Source organism: Erpetoichthys calabaricus, chromosome 7 (assembly GCF_900747795.2).
Source record: "Erpetoichthys calabaricus chromosome 7, fErpCal1.3, whole genome shotgun sequence".
Classification (NCBI taxonomy): domain Eukaryota; kingdom Metazoa; phylum Chordata; class Cladistia; order Polypteriformes; family Polypteridae; genus Erpetoichthys; species Erpetoichthys calabaricus.
Window position 1 is genome coordinate 2,296,950 of NC_041400.2, and position 17,799 is coordinate 2,314,748.

Sequence of the window (17,799 nt, forward strand, 5' to 3'; positions counted from 1 at the left end):
TCCCATTTTGTGATTCTACAGCACTGAAGCCCACTGGATTGGATTTGGCTTTTTGGCAGCGACCAACAGAAAAAGACCCTTTAATGTCAAAGTGAAGACAGACGAGTCCTCGAAATGAATTACACAGAACACCAAAGAATTGAGGGCGAGACACGTCAGTGCCGCCTGTCCAAGGGGACACCGCCCTGTAACCCCAAAGACGTGCAGCTATGGGGGGCCGCCACGGCTCGACCGCCGCACATCCTAGATTAGAGTCTGAACGGCTCCTGCTAAACTGTTCCAGGTAAGAAGTGGCTGTTAATAGGAATTCTACTGGCCAAAGGCAGAAAACATCTAGCAGTGTTTGATGGAAAATCAGTTTAATAAGAAGAAATGTTGTAACTGTACACAGTCTGACACAATAGAAAGCGTGAATATTATAAGCACACGGTGAACATGTCGTCACTTAGGGAGCTGCTTTTCCTTGATGGAAGGAAGGAACTGAACAGAAACTCTAACTGAACAGCTCTATGAAATCATTTAAGACAAGTGAAACTCCACACCTCGTATCGGACGACGGGCCGCCAAGGACCGCATGGCCAGGTGGAGCACATTGAAGAACGCCCTCCAGGCTCCTTTGGTTCAGTCCTATCTGCTCAGTCCACAGGTTCTCGTATTGTAAATGCCAAAAAATGTCCAGGCAAGTGACAATCCACCAGTCATCTTTAAGGGCTCACAGGGGCTATGAAATGGGGGACAAAAAGACAAAAATCAGACACCAGAACTAACATGAAATACGCAGCAAGTGGAAAGCTAAATAAACCGCAAGAGACGACCAACAAGCACTGGATTGGTTACTCGATGAAAGGATATCGTTGTAATAAAAAGAATTCCCTAGAAATTACAACATACTTCACACTTAACACCACGTCAGTGTTCATATGGTGGCAACAATACATTTAATAGGGGGGGCCTTATTGTCACGTATATACACAGACAGTGCTGTGCCAATCAAACTGCAACACATCACCACCTCTGACACCGTTATTAGTGATAAATAAGTAATAAAAGCACAATCTAAATTAAAAGAATTATTTTCCCCACTCGTAGTGTTCTTCAAGCAGGGAGGACCCCAGATGTGACCCTCAAGATCTCCTTACTGCGAGGCAGCAGCAATGTAGATAGGAAAGGTGCCATATAAGAAACGGCCCTGATAGCTGTGAATGGCGCTATATAACACATCAAGAGGATTCTTGCTTGTACGTGCGGATTGACATGCAGCACGTTGTCAGGACTAGCGATACGTAGGTATGACAGGCGTAATCCATAGACAGGAAGGGCTTTATATAACAGATCTGTAAAGAAGACTCGGAGAGAGGGGGGTGCCATGCAGCAGGTTTATGGGGTCGTCATTGTCACATGGGCACACCGGTAACATGAGGTATGTGGAAAAGAACAACAATACCAATGGCACTTGTTTCAGTAAAAAGTTAACACTTCACTAAAGAACCGCAAAACTGCATGCTTCGTCTGGGGGACGCCACACATCTTTGCCTTGGCAGCCAGTCTTACAGACGTGATTTGTCGTCATTTTATCTTGTGTTTCTCACACCTTTTTGCATCTTATTTAGCGTAGTAAACCGCTCTACACCCTTGGCACGGTCCTGGTGGGCGCATGGGAGTTTGCCCAACCAGTCTACATGTGTTTTGTGGGTGTTCGACCGTGTCCCTCGGGGAATCCTGTTTTTGCTCCGGGAGTATGGGGTACCGGACCCCCTGATAAGGGCTGTTCGGTCCCTGTACAACCGGTGTCAGAGCTTGGTCCGCATTGCCGGCAGTAAGTCGAACCCGTTTCCGGTGAGAGATGGACTCCACCAGGGCTGCCCTTTGTCACCGATTCTGTTTATAACTTTTATGGACAGAATTTCTAGGCGCAGCCAGGGTGTTGAGGGGGTCCGGTTTGGTGAGCTCAGGATTGGGTCACTGCTTTTTGCAGACGATGTTGTCCTGTTTGCTTCATCAGCTCTCTCTGGATCGGTTTGCAGCTGAGTGTGAAGCGGCTGGGATGGGAATCAACACCTCCAAACCCGAGACCATGGTCCTCAGCCAAAAAAGGGTGGAGTGCCCTCTTAGGGTTGGTAGCGAGATCCTGCCCCAAGTGGAGGAGTTCAAGTATCTCGGGGTCTTGTTCATGAGTGAGGGAAGAATGGAGCGTGAGATCGACAGGCGGATCGGTGCGGCGTCCACAGTGATGAGGGCTCTGCATCGGTCTGTCGTGGTGAAAAAGGAGCTGAGCCATAAGGCAAAGCTCTCAATTTACCAGTCGATCTATGTTCCTACCCTCACCTATGGTCATGAGCTGTGGGTAGTGACCGAAAGAACGAGCTCGTGAATACAAGCGGCTGAAATGAGTTTCCTCCGCAGGGTGTCTGGGCTCTCCCTTAAAGATAGGGTGAGAAGCTCAGAGTAGAGCCGCTGCTCCTCCGCATCGAGAGGAGTCAGATGAGGTGGCTCGGGCATCTGATCAGGACGCCTCCTGGAAGCCTCCCTGGTGAGGTGTTCTGGGCATGTCTAACCGGGAGGAAGACCCAGGACACGCTGGAGGGACTATGTCTCTCGGCTGGCCTGGGAACGCCTCGGGATTCCCCCGGGAAGAGCTTGAAGAAGTGGCCGGGGAGAGGGAAGTCTGGGCATCTCTGCTCAAGCTGCTGCCCCCGCGACCCGACCTCGGCTAAGTGGAAGAGGATGGATGGATGGATGGATGGAACTTAGAATATACAGTAATCATGGGTTCAAAGTGTAGTTGTGGATTTTTGCATTCCTGGGGTGGTCCTGCGCCCTTAACCCCCCCCCAAATCACAAGGGTTAAGTATTTTCTAGATGAGTAGGGTGAGCATTCATTGGCTGTCAGCCCTACGACTAAACACAAAGTCAAACCTATGTGAATTTATCCTTGGGATTAATAAAGTATCTATCTATCTAAACCGGTTTGATTTTATGAGAGTGAGTCGTTGGGTGTGTCACATTACACAACTGGTCTCGCAGGAGTTGCTAAGATTGTATAAATGGAGACTACAGTTGAAAACCACTAGAAATGTTTGTGTAATTTGACACAGCCTTTAGCTAATACATTAAAAAGCAATTCAGGGCACTGCCTTTGCTGTTCAGACTGAGATCACAGGCACTTTATATATAAAATGGAGTATTTAGTATGCGTCAGATAAAAAGTCTGACCTGAGCTAACAAAGAAAGTATTCCTTTTGGGACACTGGGTGAGATCTGTCAGCTTTGTCTTTATAACAACTTCATCTGGAATGCTGCGGTGACAAAACGCACACACCAAGGTGACACGTGCTGATATGACAGGTTAATATTTAAATGGCTTCAGTGAAGTGCTGAGCATTAAATCAAAGATCATTTGCAACAGTCGAGTTTGCTTCAAATGTACTGTAAGCACGTTGGTGTAATAAACTTTCAACTAAAATGTTTTAATTCATTTGCGCCAAAGGGATACAAATGCCATCAAAATTCAACTGTACAATTTTATCTTGCCAAACCAATGTTTTTTTTTTTTCAGTTTATCATTTAATTGTGAATTTACTGTACATGTTATGAAGCTGCCACACCTTAAGCTTACGTCTTGGCTTGCATAGTCACGAGTTTCTCGGGTTAAATCCAACTGTAAGCTCATCCAGCAGACGACTTCACCAGTGTTGGGGTTTCTACTACTGAGTTTTTGCCTGCAAAAAACAAATAAATAAATAAATGAAAATCCTCTTCTTGCTATTCCAAACTCCAGAACAATTTGATAAATATTTTAAAGTCTTTTAAAAGTTTTGCATTCGTTAAAAAAAAAAAAAAAAAAAAAAGTTTACACGTTACATATGGAAAAAAAGAGAAATACAATGGAAAAACAATGGGGGCCAAAACTCCTACCAAGTGGGGCCTTCATGGTACTTGAACAGCTCGTTAACTAATTTAGTCATCCAAATAGTTTATGAAACATTAATATGAAGAAAACATGGGGAAGGGTCTTTGACTTCAACAATATGTAACAATTTCTTAGTAGATGGCCACTGGTCACTTTTACTACTGAGCCCACAAAAGGGAATAAACAAACAAGACATGAAGAGGAATTTCAGAGAGAGAGGTAGCTGAAGATTTCATGGAGTACTCTGTCCAACAAATGGCACTTGTTTAAATATGGTGCTTACTCCAGGAAAAGTCTAACCAAGAAAAATGTGAATTCTGTTTTCATGCAGAACGGAGGTAACAAATTTTCTGACAGAATTGGCGTCTATGGTGATCAACACTGGACAACCACAAACAACATAAAACTCATGTTACTCGCATTGCAAAATCCACATGTCACGTCATCCAGATGATGACTGGAAAGAAGCACACAGGAAATATCCACATGGGAAATAACCGCACACGGAAAAAATGTGCAGACAGGGAAAAAAACGCACGTGGATAAATGCGCATACAGCAAAGGCGTATATGCAAAGAAGAAAAAAATTTTATATTATACATCGCAATAAACGAAATTGTATAACTGTTCACTAAACGTATTTATAAGCTTGAATGTTTTAATTTGTGCTAATTGGGGTAGTGGGCTGTTGGATGGTCCATAAATTAAAATAGTCATTAATCCTTTTATTACTGTCATTGTTGTGCCTAAATTACCATTTCTAGGAAATGATTATTCTTTACAATAGTTTTCAGGATTTATATTATACCTTCTTATTCCACAGGTAGGCAAATTAGGGTTTTATAGTTTTGATTACGGCAAGTAAGTAAAGGTCGTCCTACAAATAGGCCACACGGTTAGAGTTTTCTTTAATCTTCCCTAACTTTCGGGCAAGGCAAGTCGACATTTTTTTTTTTTTTTTGAATAAGCGAGATGAAGTTTTCGACCAGTCAGAAAGGCAAGCAAATTCTCAGTTACAAGGGATATGAATATCTGCGTTTTCACACAACAAATGGAATAGATACTTGGAGGTGCCATGAGAATCAATCAACAAAGTGCCATTCCTTAATGAAAACGAAGAATGGAGACATTGTACAAGAGCCAACCAGTCATTGTTTTATATAAAAATGTCTAGCAGTATAGGTGGATTATATTTTATATTTGTAATAGTTCTATGTCGCTGGCGTGTGCTTTTTTCAGCGTGCGCACTTTATCGTATGCATATTCTTCCACGTGGTTTTTTCCGTGTGCTTCTTTCCGGGATTCCATCCAGATGTATGCGCACAATTTGCCAAATCCATGCATTTTCACAAAATCAGTTTTGTAAAGACATCTAATGAACAAACATGGCAAGCATTCAGAAGGGAAAGAGCGTTAGAACTGAGGATCCTCTTCACATTTATATTCATATCCAAAACTCAAGAGTATCTCAGAATTATTTAGCAGCAATCTGTGAAACTGCACCTGTTTATTAATTTGCTCCTTGTGGAATCATCTCTCTCTCCATATACAATATATAAATCAAATCCAATGTCTGTCTGTCTGGAAGTCTGTCTGTTTGCTTTTCACAAGAGGACTACTTCATGGATTTAGATTGGGGTTTTTTCTAGAATTTGCTTGAACATTCCTGTTGATTTTGCGACTTCTCTCATTGCACGAAGTATCATAGTTCACTTGCGGTACCGATTTATTTGCACAAATCCAAGAGACACATAGCGGGCCGAGGGGATGAGGCGGGACCCTCCTCACTCACACGCCAGCCTCAGGGTGCTCCTTACCTCTGCTTAGCTAGCGAATGAGACAATTACTTAACAGGTTTAGATCAGGTTTTTTCTAGAATTTGCTTGAACATTCCGGTTGATTTTGCGACTTCACTTATTGCGCTAAGTATCAGAGTTCAGTTGCTGGAGCGATATATTCACACTAATCCACGACAGAGGCCACGGGACCTTAGGAGTAGGCCCCCTCACTGTCCTGTTTCACTACGACGTGGCCTGAGCCAGGGGGGACGCCTAGACTCCGCTATGCACAACTACAATGCAGATTCTGTTTTCACTCGTTTTTAACTTTTAATCTTTTCTTTAGTTGTTCTCGTATCTCAGGGCACTCTGCATTGTGGATTTCACGTGATTTGCACTGTTAACCAATAAATAAGCTGCTACTGGGCTGAACTCGTGACCAATGAACAGGAGGGTCAGAAGGGATGGTGTGGGGTCTACAATTGAAATGCTCGGCCATGTCAGAGTGCGCGCCATTTTTGTTCACAAGAGCGTTTTCTGGAAGCGTTTTAACTATTTTAATAAAATGACTTGTGTTTTAGACTCTGAACATACGACTGGATGACTTGACATGGATTACGTGATAAGACTAATGCAAGATTTTTACATGGATGTTTTAATATTGTTAGGTGTTGTGTAGCTTTGGTAACCATAGATGCCTTTTCTATCAGAAAGTTTATCTTCATTCTTCATGGAAATATGGAATTGAAAATTGCCGTCCGCCATCGCAACAAACTATTTGAGGTGAATAAAATATCAATATCATTCCTGTGTGGAGTATTTCTTTAAAGACTGACAGAGATAGGAGTTTGATTTCTATTCAGTACATGAGTGGTAAACAACTGCAACAATCTTGAAGACCACCGAAATGTAGCCAAGAAAAGCAAAATCTTCCCAGTAGAGCCTTTCTGATTTAATTTATAAGGCTGGTTGTGTGTCGTGTGTTTGTCTGGTATGCAAATCCACACCCTCAACTCTCAAATTCTGCATGCACTCCCCACTGTACCGGGGCAGGCCATAGACTGCACTGCTTTCTGAAATTTTTCACCTTGGGAAACTTTATTTACCTACCACACCTGTGTTTTATTAGTGAAGTGCCCCCTAGGGGACATTTTGGGGACTTGGCACCGGTATGCCAAGTTGCTTCAAACTGTCAGTTTAGTCACTTTGTACATATGGACTATTCTAATATACATTAACTGTTCTCTGTATCAGCAATGCAAGTTTCATATAAAGGTCTTTTATTATAAAGTAAGACAACTCAGTACTTTAGTGAAATTAGTAACTATGGTGAATTACCTTAGGACTTGCAAGGTGAGCAACTAATGGGCGACTCCTCAATGTCCTGATCAGGTGATCGGCTCCGTAGAGGCTCAACAGTCTTGAGATGTCTAGTTATGGTGCGATAGCTTGGGATGGGATACTTCAGTTCTACAAGTTAAACATTTAACAATCAGGTGACTTTATAACTAACATATAATTGGGGTACTGCTAGGTGGGACTAACAGAAAACACCAATGTTCAGTCAAGCTGAATGAGTATCAATGAACAATGTAATGCTCATGGAGATTTGAGTCCTAATTTAGGAATGGTAGTGCGTTCAGTTTTGGAACCCATGTGTTCAAGAAAAAAATAATGAAAGGAGCGATTGGTTTGTTGGGAGAGCAAGGATAACAAGTGTGGCTGCTTTTGTAAACAATGTTCTTTTCTTTTTGACCGCAGACAAGCACAAATGACTGTATGTCAGAGTTCATGTTCTTACTTTGCCTTTTAGGTCAAATAAAATCATAAATGCTTTGGCAATCAAAGTGAACCTCATTGGTGGACTGCAGAGCAGGTCATTCTTGGATGATTCATATTGGTGGGGAAAGGAGCAGTCACTAACAAGCCGTCTTTCTTCTGCATGATGCTTATTCCAAGTTAACTGCATTTTTATGCCCACAGGACTACTAGAAGTTGGGGCTTAGGACACACAAGTGTACAGACGGGTGCAAAACTGGTTAAAACAAAGAATTATGGTATGAGGAACCTTATCAGAATTACAGTTGACATTTACTTAGTTGTCATCCAAGGTGACTTACAACATTTAAGATACCATTGTTTACATTACTTTTGGTTTTCCCTAAATGGAGCACAGGCAGGTGATTGTCATTGTCACATGGGGCTTCAAATCCAAAGCCTTACACACCATGCCACACTGCTTGCCTTATCAGAATTAGGTGTTGGTCAGTGGAGCAGAGGGGTAAATCAAGGAAAGATGTGCGTTTGTTCCAAACATTATGGAGGGTGCTGTGTGTGTATACTCATAATAATAATAATTCATTAATTCATTACATTTATATAGCACTTTTCTCAGTACTCAAAGCGTTATCCACACAGGGAGGAACCGGGAAGCGAACCCACAATCTTCCACAGTCTCCTTACTGCAAAGCATATACACATGCTCACCCCAATCACGACTACCCCCAATCCCCGAGCTTCATGCTCGCCACTTGGCATCTCTGCCGCTCGTGTTGTGAAGGTGGGGGCTGAACGCACGCTAAGTAGATGTGGATGGATCAGCTGCTGCTACCGAGCTGCGTGTTCTGCTTGTTGCACTGCGCATCGATCATTTAAAAGCCTGTACAGCAACTGTCCTTTTGTCTCACTTCCTTGTCTCGTGGGATGTTAAAGTGTCTCTGAGAAATTGTAAGTAAGGTGTGATGTACAAGTAGTCTTGCAGGACTTCAAAGTGTCTCTCCGAGATGATCACGTCTTGACCCAAGATTTTTTTATATATAGATACAGTCATATGAAAAAGTTTGGGAACCCCTCTCAGCCTGCATAATAATTGACTCTCCTTTCAACTACAAAGATAACAGTGGTCTGTCTTTCATTTCCTAGGAACATCTGAGTACTGCGGTGTTTTCCCAAACAAAGATTTTTAGTGACGCAGTATTTAGTTGTATGAAATTAAATCAAATGTGAAAAACTGGCCAAGCACAAATGTGGGTCCCCTTGTCATTTTGCTGATTTGAATGCCTGTCACTGCTCAATGCTGATTACTTGGTTGGATGAGCTCGTTAAACCTTGAACTTCATAGACAGGTGTGTCCAATCATGAGATATAAAGGTATTTAAGTTGGTCAATTGCAAGTTGTGCTTCCTTCCCTTTGACTCTCCTCTGAAGAGTGACAGCATGGGATCCTCAAGGCAACTCTCCAAAGATCTGACAACAAAGATTGTTGAGTCTCCTGGTTTAGGGGAAGGCTACAAAAAGCCATCTCAGAGGTTTAAACTGTCAGTTTCTGTAACTGTAAGGAATGTCATCAGGAAATGGAAGGCCACAGGCACAGGTCTTGCAGGCCAAGAGAAATACAGGAGCGGCATATGGGCAGGATTGTGAGAATGGTGACAGACAACCACAGATCACCTCCAAAGACTTGCAAGAACATCTGGCTGCAGATGGTGCATCTGTACATTGTTCTACAATTCAAACATCAGTATGGTAGGGTGATGAGAAAGAAGCCCTTTCTGCACTCACGCCACAGTCACTTGCTGTATGCCAATGCTCATTTAGACAAACCAGATTCATTTTGGAACAAAGTGCTTTGGACTGATGAGACAATAATGGAGTTATTTGGTCAGAACAAAAATCGCTTTGCATGGCGGAAGAACAACACTGCATTCCAAAAAAAAACCACCTGCTACCTACTGTCAAATTTGGTGGAGGTTCCATCATGCTGTGGGGCTGTGTGGCCAGTTCAGGGACTGGGGCCCTTGTTAAAGTTGAGGGTCGGATGAATTCAACCCAATATCAAAAAATTCTTCAGGATAATGTTCAAGCATCAGTCACAAAGTTGAAGTTACGCAGGGGTTGGATATTCCAACAAGACAATGACCCAAAACAGAGTTGGAAATTTTCAAAGGCATTCATGCAGAGGGAAAAGTAGAATGTTCTGGAATGGCCGTCACAGTCCCCTGACTTGAATATCATCAAAAATCTATGGGATGATTTGAATCAGGCTGTCCATCAAATTGAACTGAACTGGAGAGATTTGGTATGAAGAATGGTGAACAATACCTCCATCCAGAATCAGACACTCATCAAAGGCTATAGGAGCACAGCGTCAAGAGGCTCAAAGGAGGCTCAACTAAGTATTGTCGCCATATCTCTGTTGGGGGGGGCCCACATTTATGCACCTGTCTAATTTTGTTATGATGCATATTTTCTGTTAATCCAATAAACTTCATGTCACTGCTGAAATCCTACTGTTACCATAAGGCATGTCACATATTAAAAGGAAGTTGCTACTTTGAAAGCTCAGCCAATGAGAAACAAAAATCCAAAGAATTAAGAGGGGGTCCCAAACATTTTCATATGACATATATAATCTGGGTAGGAATATAAGCAACAAGCTGGCTAAGTTTGCAGAGGACACCAAGCTAGGTGAGATGGCAGATAATCTATAATCAGTTGAATCTTTACAGATGGACAGCACACATGCTTGGGCAGATTTGTGTCTGATGTAATGCAGTATTAATGTAAATAAATGTAAAGAATTACACATAGGAAATAAAATGTTATATCTGAACACACAATGAGAGGGCTGAATCTTGAATATACCCTTAATGAGAAAGGTCTGGGAGTCACAGTGGACTATCAACATTCAGACAGCGGACAGAAGCCATCGCTATTATAGGTCATACAGCACCTCAGTGTGTGGAGATTCGTACTCGAGCTTTCTAATGCACTGGTGAGGCCTCACCTGCAGGACTGCATGCAGTTTTGGGTTTCAGGCTACTAAAAGGTATAGTAATTTTAGATGTTAGATTTTACACTGTCTCTATTGTTTGACATTGTGGGGACTTGTTCTTTGTTTTTGCACTTCCCACTCTAACCCCGGATTTTGTATTATAGAATATCTTACTTAAGTCTTTCTCCAGCTAGGAGTCCCATTTGACAAGAGCACCAGATATGCGGTTTTCTCTGCGGTGTGGGTTTGTCTTTTCAGTTTTGTCAACACAATGTTATTCATTGGTACTTTCCAATGTAAATTATTAATCACAATTAAAGGGCTAAAAACGGGTCCTGGTGGTGGTGTTGACTTTAGTGTGCATTTAATAATTTTAGTCTGAAGGTGTGAGATGCCCCATGTGTGTTACTTATAATGATAAAAACATAATACAAGATGGTTTAAATTTGTTCTGTGCATTAAGATTTATATAGTACAAGTTACTAGTCCCAGAAATATTTTCTTAAAACAAAAGGGTAATGTGTGTCATTTTACTCCATTAACACTCAAAAAAGGTGAGTCATAATAAGTTACATGCACAACAAAGGTTTCTTTCTGTACATTACAGTACTGCTTATCTTGCACACAATATAAAACAAATCAATCAGCATTTAGTATGCCGTATGTAACAATTTACAGGCCATCAAGAAAGTAACAGGTGCCACCTACAGTGACATTAAACAAGCTACTCCATCAAGAACATTATGTGACATGTTTGAGGAGATGCAAAAATCACCTTTTCTGAGATACTCGTATCCGTTGATGCCACATGCATATCTAATCTTCAAGCAGTCACTAATGGTGGATGATGACCATTTATAGATTTCATGTCCTGATCCTGGTCTGTAAAGTCTGAAGTATGAATTAAAGAATACATTAGAATAAAAATTTAAAATAACACAGCCTAACAAAAAAAATAAAACATTTCTTGGTGTCTTGGTTTTTAGGCCTGTTCCTGGGGTTACTTGGGGCACTGATTCAGAAAATTGCATTGGATAGGCTGCATCAGCTCTAGTTTCTTAGATATGACTGAATTGGTCACACCACCAGGATGAAATAAGAGTACAAGGCCATCTGTTTAGTCATGGAGAAGATAAATTACCAAGAACATCAACAATGGGTGATTTGTGTAGACTTGAAGATGGTTAATTTTCTTCTTGGATAACAAATTAGCTACACAAAGTATTCTTGCTTTTTATGCCTTTGGGATAGTAGAGCCAAACATGAGCATTGGGCTTCCGAGACAGAATCATACTGGCACCACTACATATAATGAAACAATTTGTAAAGGCTCTGCACTGAATACGTAGCACATAAGTTACCTGGAGTTACCACGGAAAAACTGAAGGCAGGGATCTTGTAAACTTATAAAGGACTCACAGTTCATAGCATCAATGAATGAAATCAAATCATATTCCTGGTCTTCATTTGTTCTTATTGTGAAAAACTTTCTTGGCAACAAGAAGGCAGACAACTACACACAATTAGTAGAGGATGTGCGCTTTCATTTCAACAGGCCTGGCTGTAACATGAGTGTTAAAGTCCATTATCGGCACAGTCACTTAGATCGCTTTCCAGAGAACTCTGGTGACTTAAGCAATGGGCAAGGTGAGAGATTTCACCAAGACATAAAAACAATGGAAGCCAGATACCAAGGAAGATGGGATGCACACATGATGGCAGACTATTGTTGGAACTGTCCTGGCATATCCCACTCTCGGAAGTCTTGCAAAAGGAGCTTCTTGTGTGTCGAACGACTGGAACGTTTGTATCACAAATCTGTGCTTTTGGTATGAAATTATGTGAATAATGTGAATTTCCCATTGGGATTAATAAAGTATCTATCTATCTGAAATAAATAAGATTTTCATGTAGTACACTTTAATATGTTTCCTTCATGCTTAAAAGATATTAATTTATACACTACATTAAAATATCCCGATTTTTTATGGGCAAGCCAATTGAAGAGTGGTATATGGCATATGTTCTGTACCTCAAAAACTAGAGCCGATTTGGGGAACACTGGGGCCATTTTTGGAATCGGCAGGTCAAATATACCCAGAAACAGGTCTAACATTTGAGGCACCAAAATGTGTGTTGGCCAGTGTAAACGCAATTTGTTATTAAAGATTGTCAAAGTTTAAACGCTATACATTCATCATGCTTTGGAAAAATCCTACTAAAAAATGCTCAAGTGTGCTTTTCCTATTATTATGACATCATCGAAGCAGCAGATTGTGAAAGCCCAAAAAGTTCAATTCTGGTTTACTTGTCAAGTGCAGGTGACACATTGGGCTCAGCCTGGCGTCTATGACAGGCACCGGGGTGACACTGCAAGGTTTCATGGCAGCGCTTTCAATGAATCACAAAACAACAAAAACGTTCCAGTTACTGTATATATGCAGTTTTCAAAAAGAATTTCACTTATATGCACTTTTTATACTTCATACTTAATAAGTACCAGTAGCTGACTATTACAGTTAATAGTTGTCCATAAATCAGGCAATTAACAACCAGTTTCAAGTGAAAAGCATAAGGTGTGATCCTGTGGTCCTCTAAACCAAAGTATATATTTACCTGCTCTCTAGATATTTTATTTGATCTGGATGGAACACCAGGGCCAGCATTCGATCCTGAAAAAAATAAAATTAATTAAATAAATAAATAAAAAAGGCCGCCTCAAACCAGTTCACTATTTTAAAAAAATGCAATACCAAGAGCAAGGGTTTCAGGCGACTATTAAAACCTGTTCTAACTGACATATGTAAAAGCACTGATCACTTTGAAGATAAATGTTTAAAATAACTTAGATGTTAAAAAGGGGGGAAAAGTTTCAAAAGTACAAAACTGATGTATTCATAAAATACCAGACATTTATTCAACCACACAGTGGAACAGAACTATGCCCAGACTCTTACCAAGATCATCTAGAGAAGATGTGGGCATCAGTAGGCTGCACACTCTTCACTGGCACACTGGTACAATTTTTGGGAATTATCCGATTTGTTTTAAGAGATTACCTGTTCTAATTGAGTATTTCAAACATTGTATTTCCTTGCAAGTACATTTTTCACACGGGTTTTGAACCTTAGGCATATCGAATGGTTTGGTTTTTACTGCCTAAAAAGAAGTTTCATTTCTGGGCACCAGCATTTTGTGATGCCACTGTCATCACAAGGTGGTTGGTTGGAAGGGACACCAATATTTTAGCAAAAATATGCAGATGAGATGCCCCGAGTTTTTTTTTTTGGATTAGATATACTCTACCAGGGTGGTCCAGATCTAATTATGCAACTTTCATTACGCTATAACTTAAGTTTATTACATAGAGAATTCACAAAAAATTCTTTTTGTTGCTGATAGATGGCAGCACCTGCACTGTATTGGTTTATTACAAGATATTTCAAACAATTCTTTTGTCTTGCATTGTTTTCCTGCATTGCATTAAAAGTTGCATAATTAGATCTGGACCACCCTATATTAAAGTATAAATTAGGGAAAATTGTGTTTTTCATATGACCTTTGAGGTCAAAGCGCAGGCCCAGCCACTGCACAGCACCCCCGGCACAATTTTCAGGTTATGGGCTGTGCTCAAATGACTGGGTATCTGACATACAGATTATGCAAGACAAGTAAATTGAGATCCCCCCCCAGATGGATGTTTGGTTTACTGTTTGTTCATCATTGGTCCCCGCTGAAGTCTACCATGTCAAGACCTTTGCTATGTCAGTTTTCAATAAATACAAATAGGTAATAAAATTATTTCTGGTGAATTATTCCTTTAATGCAGGGGTGTCAAACTCGGGGCCTGGAGGGCTGCAGGTTTTCATTTTCATCCTTTTCCTAATCAGTGACCAGTTTTCACTGCTAATTAACTTCTTTTCCCTTCATTTTCATAGCCCTGTTGTTAAGGCTTCAGTCTTCTGAATTGATTCTTTGCTTCATTAAATGGCACCCAAACAGAAATGAGACGTGAAACGAGCCGACAGATGACCAGCTAAATTGGGGCTTCAAACTCCAACGAGTTTCTTAATGAGAAGCCGGTTCTTGCCGTTAATTAAACTCGTTATTTAATTAATTCCACGGCTTGTTGCTGCTTTCATTCTGCTACAGCAGACTTTTCCAGAACTGTTGATTTTCCGTTTTTTCTAACAACATCATCAAGATGTTTGGGTCACCCGAGAGAAACCATACCACACCGAGACCTTCACCTTTCTTTACTTTCAGATTTTGTGTGATGGCACAGGTAACCTGGTCATGTGGCGGCTTGTTTTGTGTCTCATTATTATTTAAAGAAAAAAGAAACAACAAAGGAAGCGGCACGGTTTCGCCGTGTGTAGCACTGCTGCCTCGCAGTTAGGAGACCTGGGATTGCTTCCCAGGTCCACCCTGCGTGGAGTTTGCATGTTCTCCCCGTGTCTGCGTGGGTTTCCTCCCACAGTCCAAAGACATGCAGGTTAGGTGCATTGGCGATCCTAAATTGTCCCTAGTGTGTGTGTGTGTGCGCGCCCTGCAGTGGGCTGGCGCCCTGACCGGGGTTTGTTTCCTGCCTTGCGCCCTGTGTTGGCTGGGATTGGCTCCAACAGACCCCCATGACCCTGTAGTTAGGATATAGCGGGTTGGATAATGGATGGATGGAAACAACAAAGGGGCCTGAGTCAAGTGAATTAAAACAAAAGAAGTTAATTGGCAGCAAAAGCTGATCACCAATTAAGAAGATGGTTAGAATAAAACCCTGCAGCCCTCCAGGCCTGGAGTTTGACACCCCTGCTTTAATGCATTCTCCTTCAGGCCACTTGGTATATTTTTACTTTTATAACCCCCTCACCTAACAACGTATGCATTCAGTGAGTGAGGGTGTTGCAGCCGTGGTAAACAAAATCAGCGGTCATGCAAAACCACAGCTGGCGTGTATTCAAACTACACCGTAAATATACAGGTGAAGTTTTACTGATGAAAGGAAATGTTAATTACATGTTTATAGGCTTATTCTGTGCCCTCAACCAAGTCAAATCATCAAGCAGTGCACCATTTTTTAAGCAAACTGGGAAAAATGCATGACAGATGTAATGTGCCAACATACAAAGATGTAAACTCTAAAGTTTTTTTTCTAGGTTGTACCCACAACTCCCATCAGGCACCAAATAAGCAGTAGTAGTAAATATGGACTAGCTACATGGCACTACACTGCAAGTGCGTTTTTGCCCTGAAACATCTCGTGAGTGCTGTTCACGGTGCTACATAAAATAACAACTGAGAGAAGAAGAAATGCACTGGAAGCTCAAGACAAAAGTCACATCTTTAACGCCATGAAAGCTTTTGTTCCCCTCATCCACATTTAAAACAACTGCTAGCTATTCATGTAAATTTTCCATTAAAGAAAAAAGATCTCGTTTTTCTGCTTTTTTGATTTTTAATTTCAGATGTGGTAGGCATATAGAAACACTTACTTTCCTTTCCAATTCAACTTTCAGTTTGTGAATTAATTCATCTTTTTCACTCGGTAAGCAGTCCTTGAAATTATTAAGTGCCACCGCTGTTACTTCCACTGCATAGTCTGTTGGGTCCTCAATGCTGGACTCTTTTGCTTTGCCAGGAAGGGCACAGTAAACGTGATCAATGACTGCTTTCTCGGTCAGTCTGTGGGTGACAGCAGGGGGGGATTCATCTTTCACGCAGATTTTCAAGGAAATTGGGTTCTGGATTGCGGTCTCTGCCTGGTCACCTTTAGCAGGAATGTTGTATGAGCCGTTTGTTTCCAATGCAGTTTCGTCTGGTGAAAGCAGACAGTCGTCTCCCAGCAGACCCGGACTTGGAGGTGATTTGCAGTATGAATGATCAATCAGCCCGAGTGCTTCAGGAACTGGTGCAACTTTTCCATTTTCTGTATTACTGGATGTGCCAGATTGAGAGTTCCTGGAAACAGCACAATTCTGGTCAGGCACAGCATCAGGCAGAAGTGCACCACCACTATCAAACTGAGCACTTGAAAAATGGTTCTGCAAAAAAACACAAACACGCCTTCAGTAGAAGTATTTATACCTGACAAATCCCAGTATGACTGAACAGTACAACTACTCACTTCATTTTTACACTACAGCAAAATACAGAACATCCAAAACCCCAAAATCATGTGATCTTACTGCCACCTACAACCCTGTTACTGACCGCAGCAGTTCTCTATTGTCCAAGCCAGAAGTGTGTGTGTGTGTGTGTGTGGTTGGGGGATTGTTAATTGTTTTTGTTATTTATGTTTTTTGAGCCCCTAAAAATGTGAATTTACCATTTGGGAAGATAGACAGATAATCTATCTAGTGCCTTTCACATCTATCTATCTATTATATAGTGCCTTTCACATCTATCTATGATTATCAGCTCAAACAAACATTTCCTAAAACTTGATGGCATTTTTCCTACTCCTACTGGCATTGCATTACTAGGAGTTGATGGACAGCACCTGTACGTACTATTAGCGCCCAGTGTTGTATCTGCTTGGGGTAGAAAGGCTGGGGCTGCTGAGGGTTATGCTTGAACATCCATAATCCAAAGTAATAGTGCCCAGTGGCAGCTGGGTGGTCACGTGGCTTTGGAGCACCTGAAGATTGTTGTTTTTTTTTTTTTTGTCTTCCTGACCATCGGACCTTACTTTATTCTTTGTTATTTAGTATTGCCTAATCTTATCTTTATATTTTTTCATAAACGTTTCCTTCCTTGTCTCGTAAAGCACGTTGCGCTAGATCATCCATCCATTTTCCAACTCGCTGAATCCGAACACAGGGTCACGGGGGTCTGCTGGAGCCAATCCCAACCAACACAGTGCACAAGGAAGGAACCAACCCCAGGCAGGGTGCCAACCCACCGCAGTGTGCTAGATCACTTCTATGAAAATGTACTATAGAAATAAATAAAGATTGTTGTTGTTCAGTCACCCCTAACACTTCTGTAAGAGTAGGACAACCTGATAAAGTCAAGTATGTATCTCTGCAGTCCGAAGCCTCCACCAAGGAGCCCCCCCACTCTTTGATTTTAGATTATGTATTTTGGTCTGGAGAGACCACATACCATTAACTGGGCTGGCGTCCAGCCATGTTAGATGAAACCCCACCTGTCACTGGGTTGGTAATTTTTGCAGGACCTGGCAGCCCCGTGTGGGAGGGCTATGTCACAATCAGTCGTAGCCTTCATTTATATAATCTTAGCCAGCTGGAGGCACTCCCATGAAGCCAGTCGTCTAATACAACATACCCAACGACTCTGAGGCCAACTAGTCTACAACTGGCCAAGATAAAATAAAACAA

General features: G+C 41.5%; 1 protein-coding gene across 2 annotated transcripts in view; it reads right to left on the minus strand.

The window, feature by feature from the left end:
• Positions 1-410: 410 nt before the first annotated feature.
• The window catches only part of LOC114654507 (uncharacterized), a 28,360-nt gene continuing 10,971 nt past the window's right edge, over positions 411-17,799 (minus strand). Inside the window, exons 4-9 of one of the 2 annotated variants that reach the window (XM_028805097.2) lie at positions 15,952-16,500; positions 13,079-13,134; positions 11,238-11,353; positions 7,027-7,158; positions 3,606-3,719; positions 411-721 (exon numbers count right to left, since the gene is read on the minus strand). In XM_028805097.2, the coding sequence (XP_028660930.2) occupies positions 7,028-7,158; positions 11,238-11,353; positions 13,079-13,134; positions 15,952-16,500 (852 nt within the window). In that variant the 3' untranslated portion in view covers positions 411-721; positions 3,606-3,719; position 7,027. The remainder of the gene's footprint in view (positions 722-3,605; positions 3,720-7,026; positions 7,159-11,237; positions 11,354-13,078; positions 13,135-15,951; positions 16,501-17,799) is intronic. The other variant, XM_028805100.2, reaches the window with a different exon arrangement.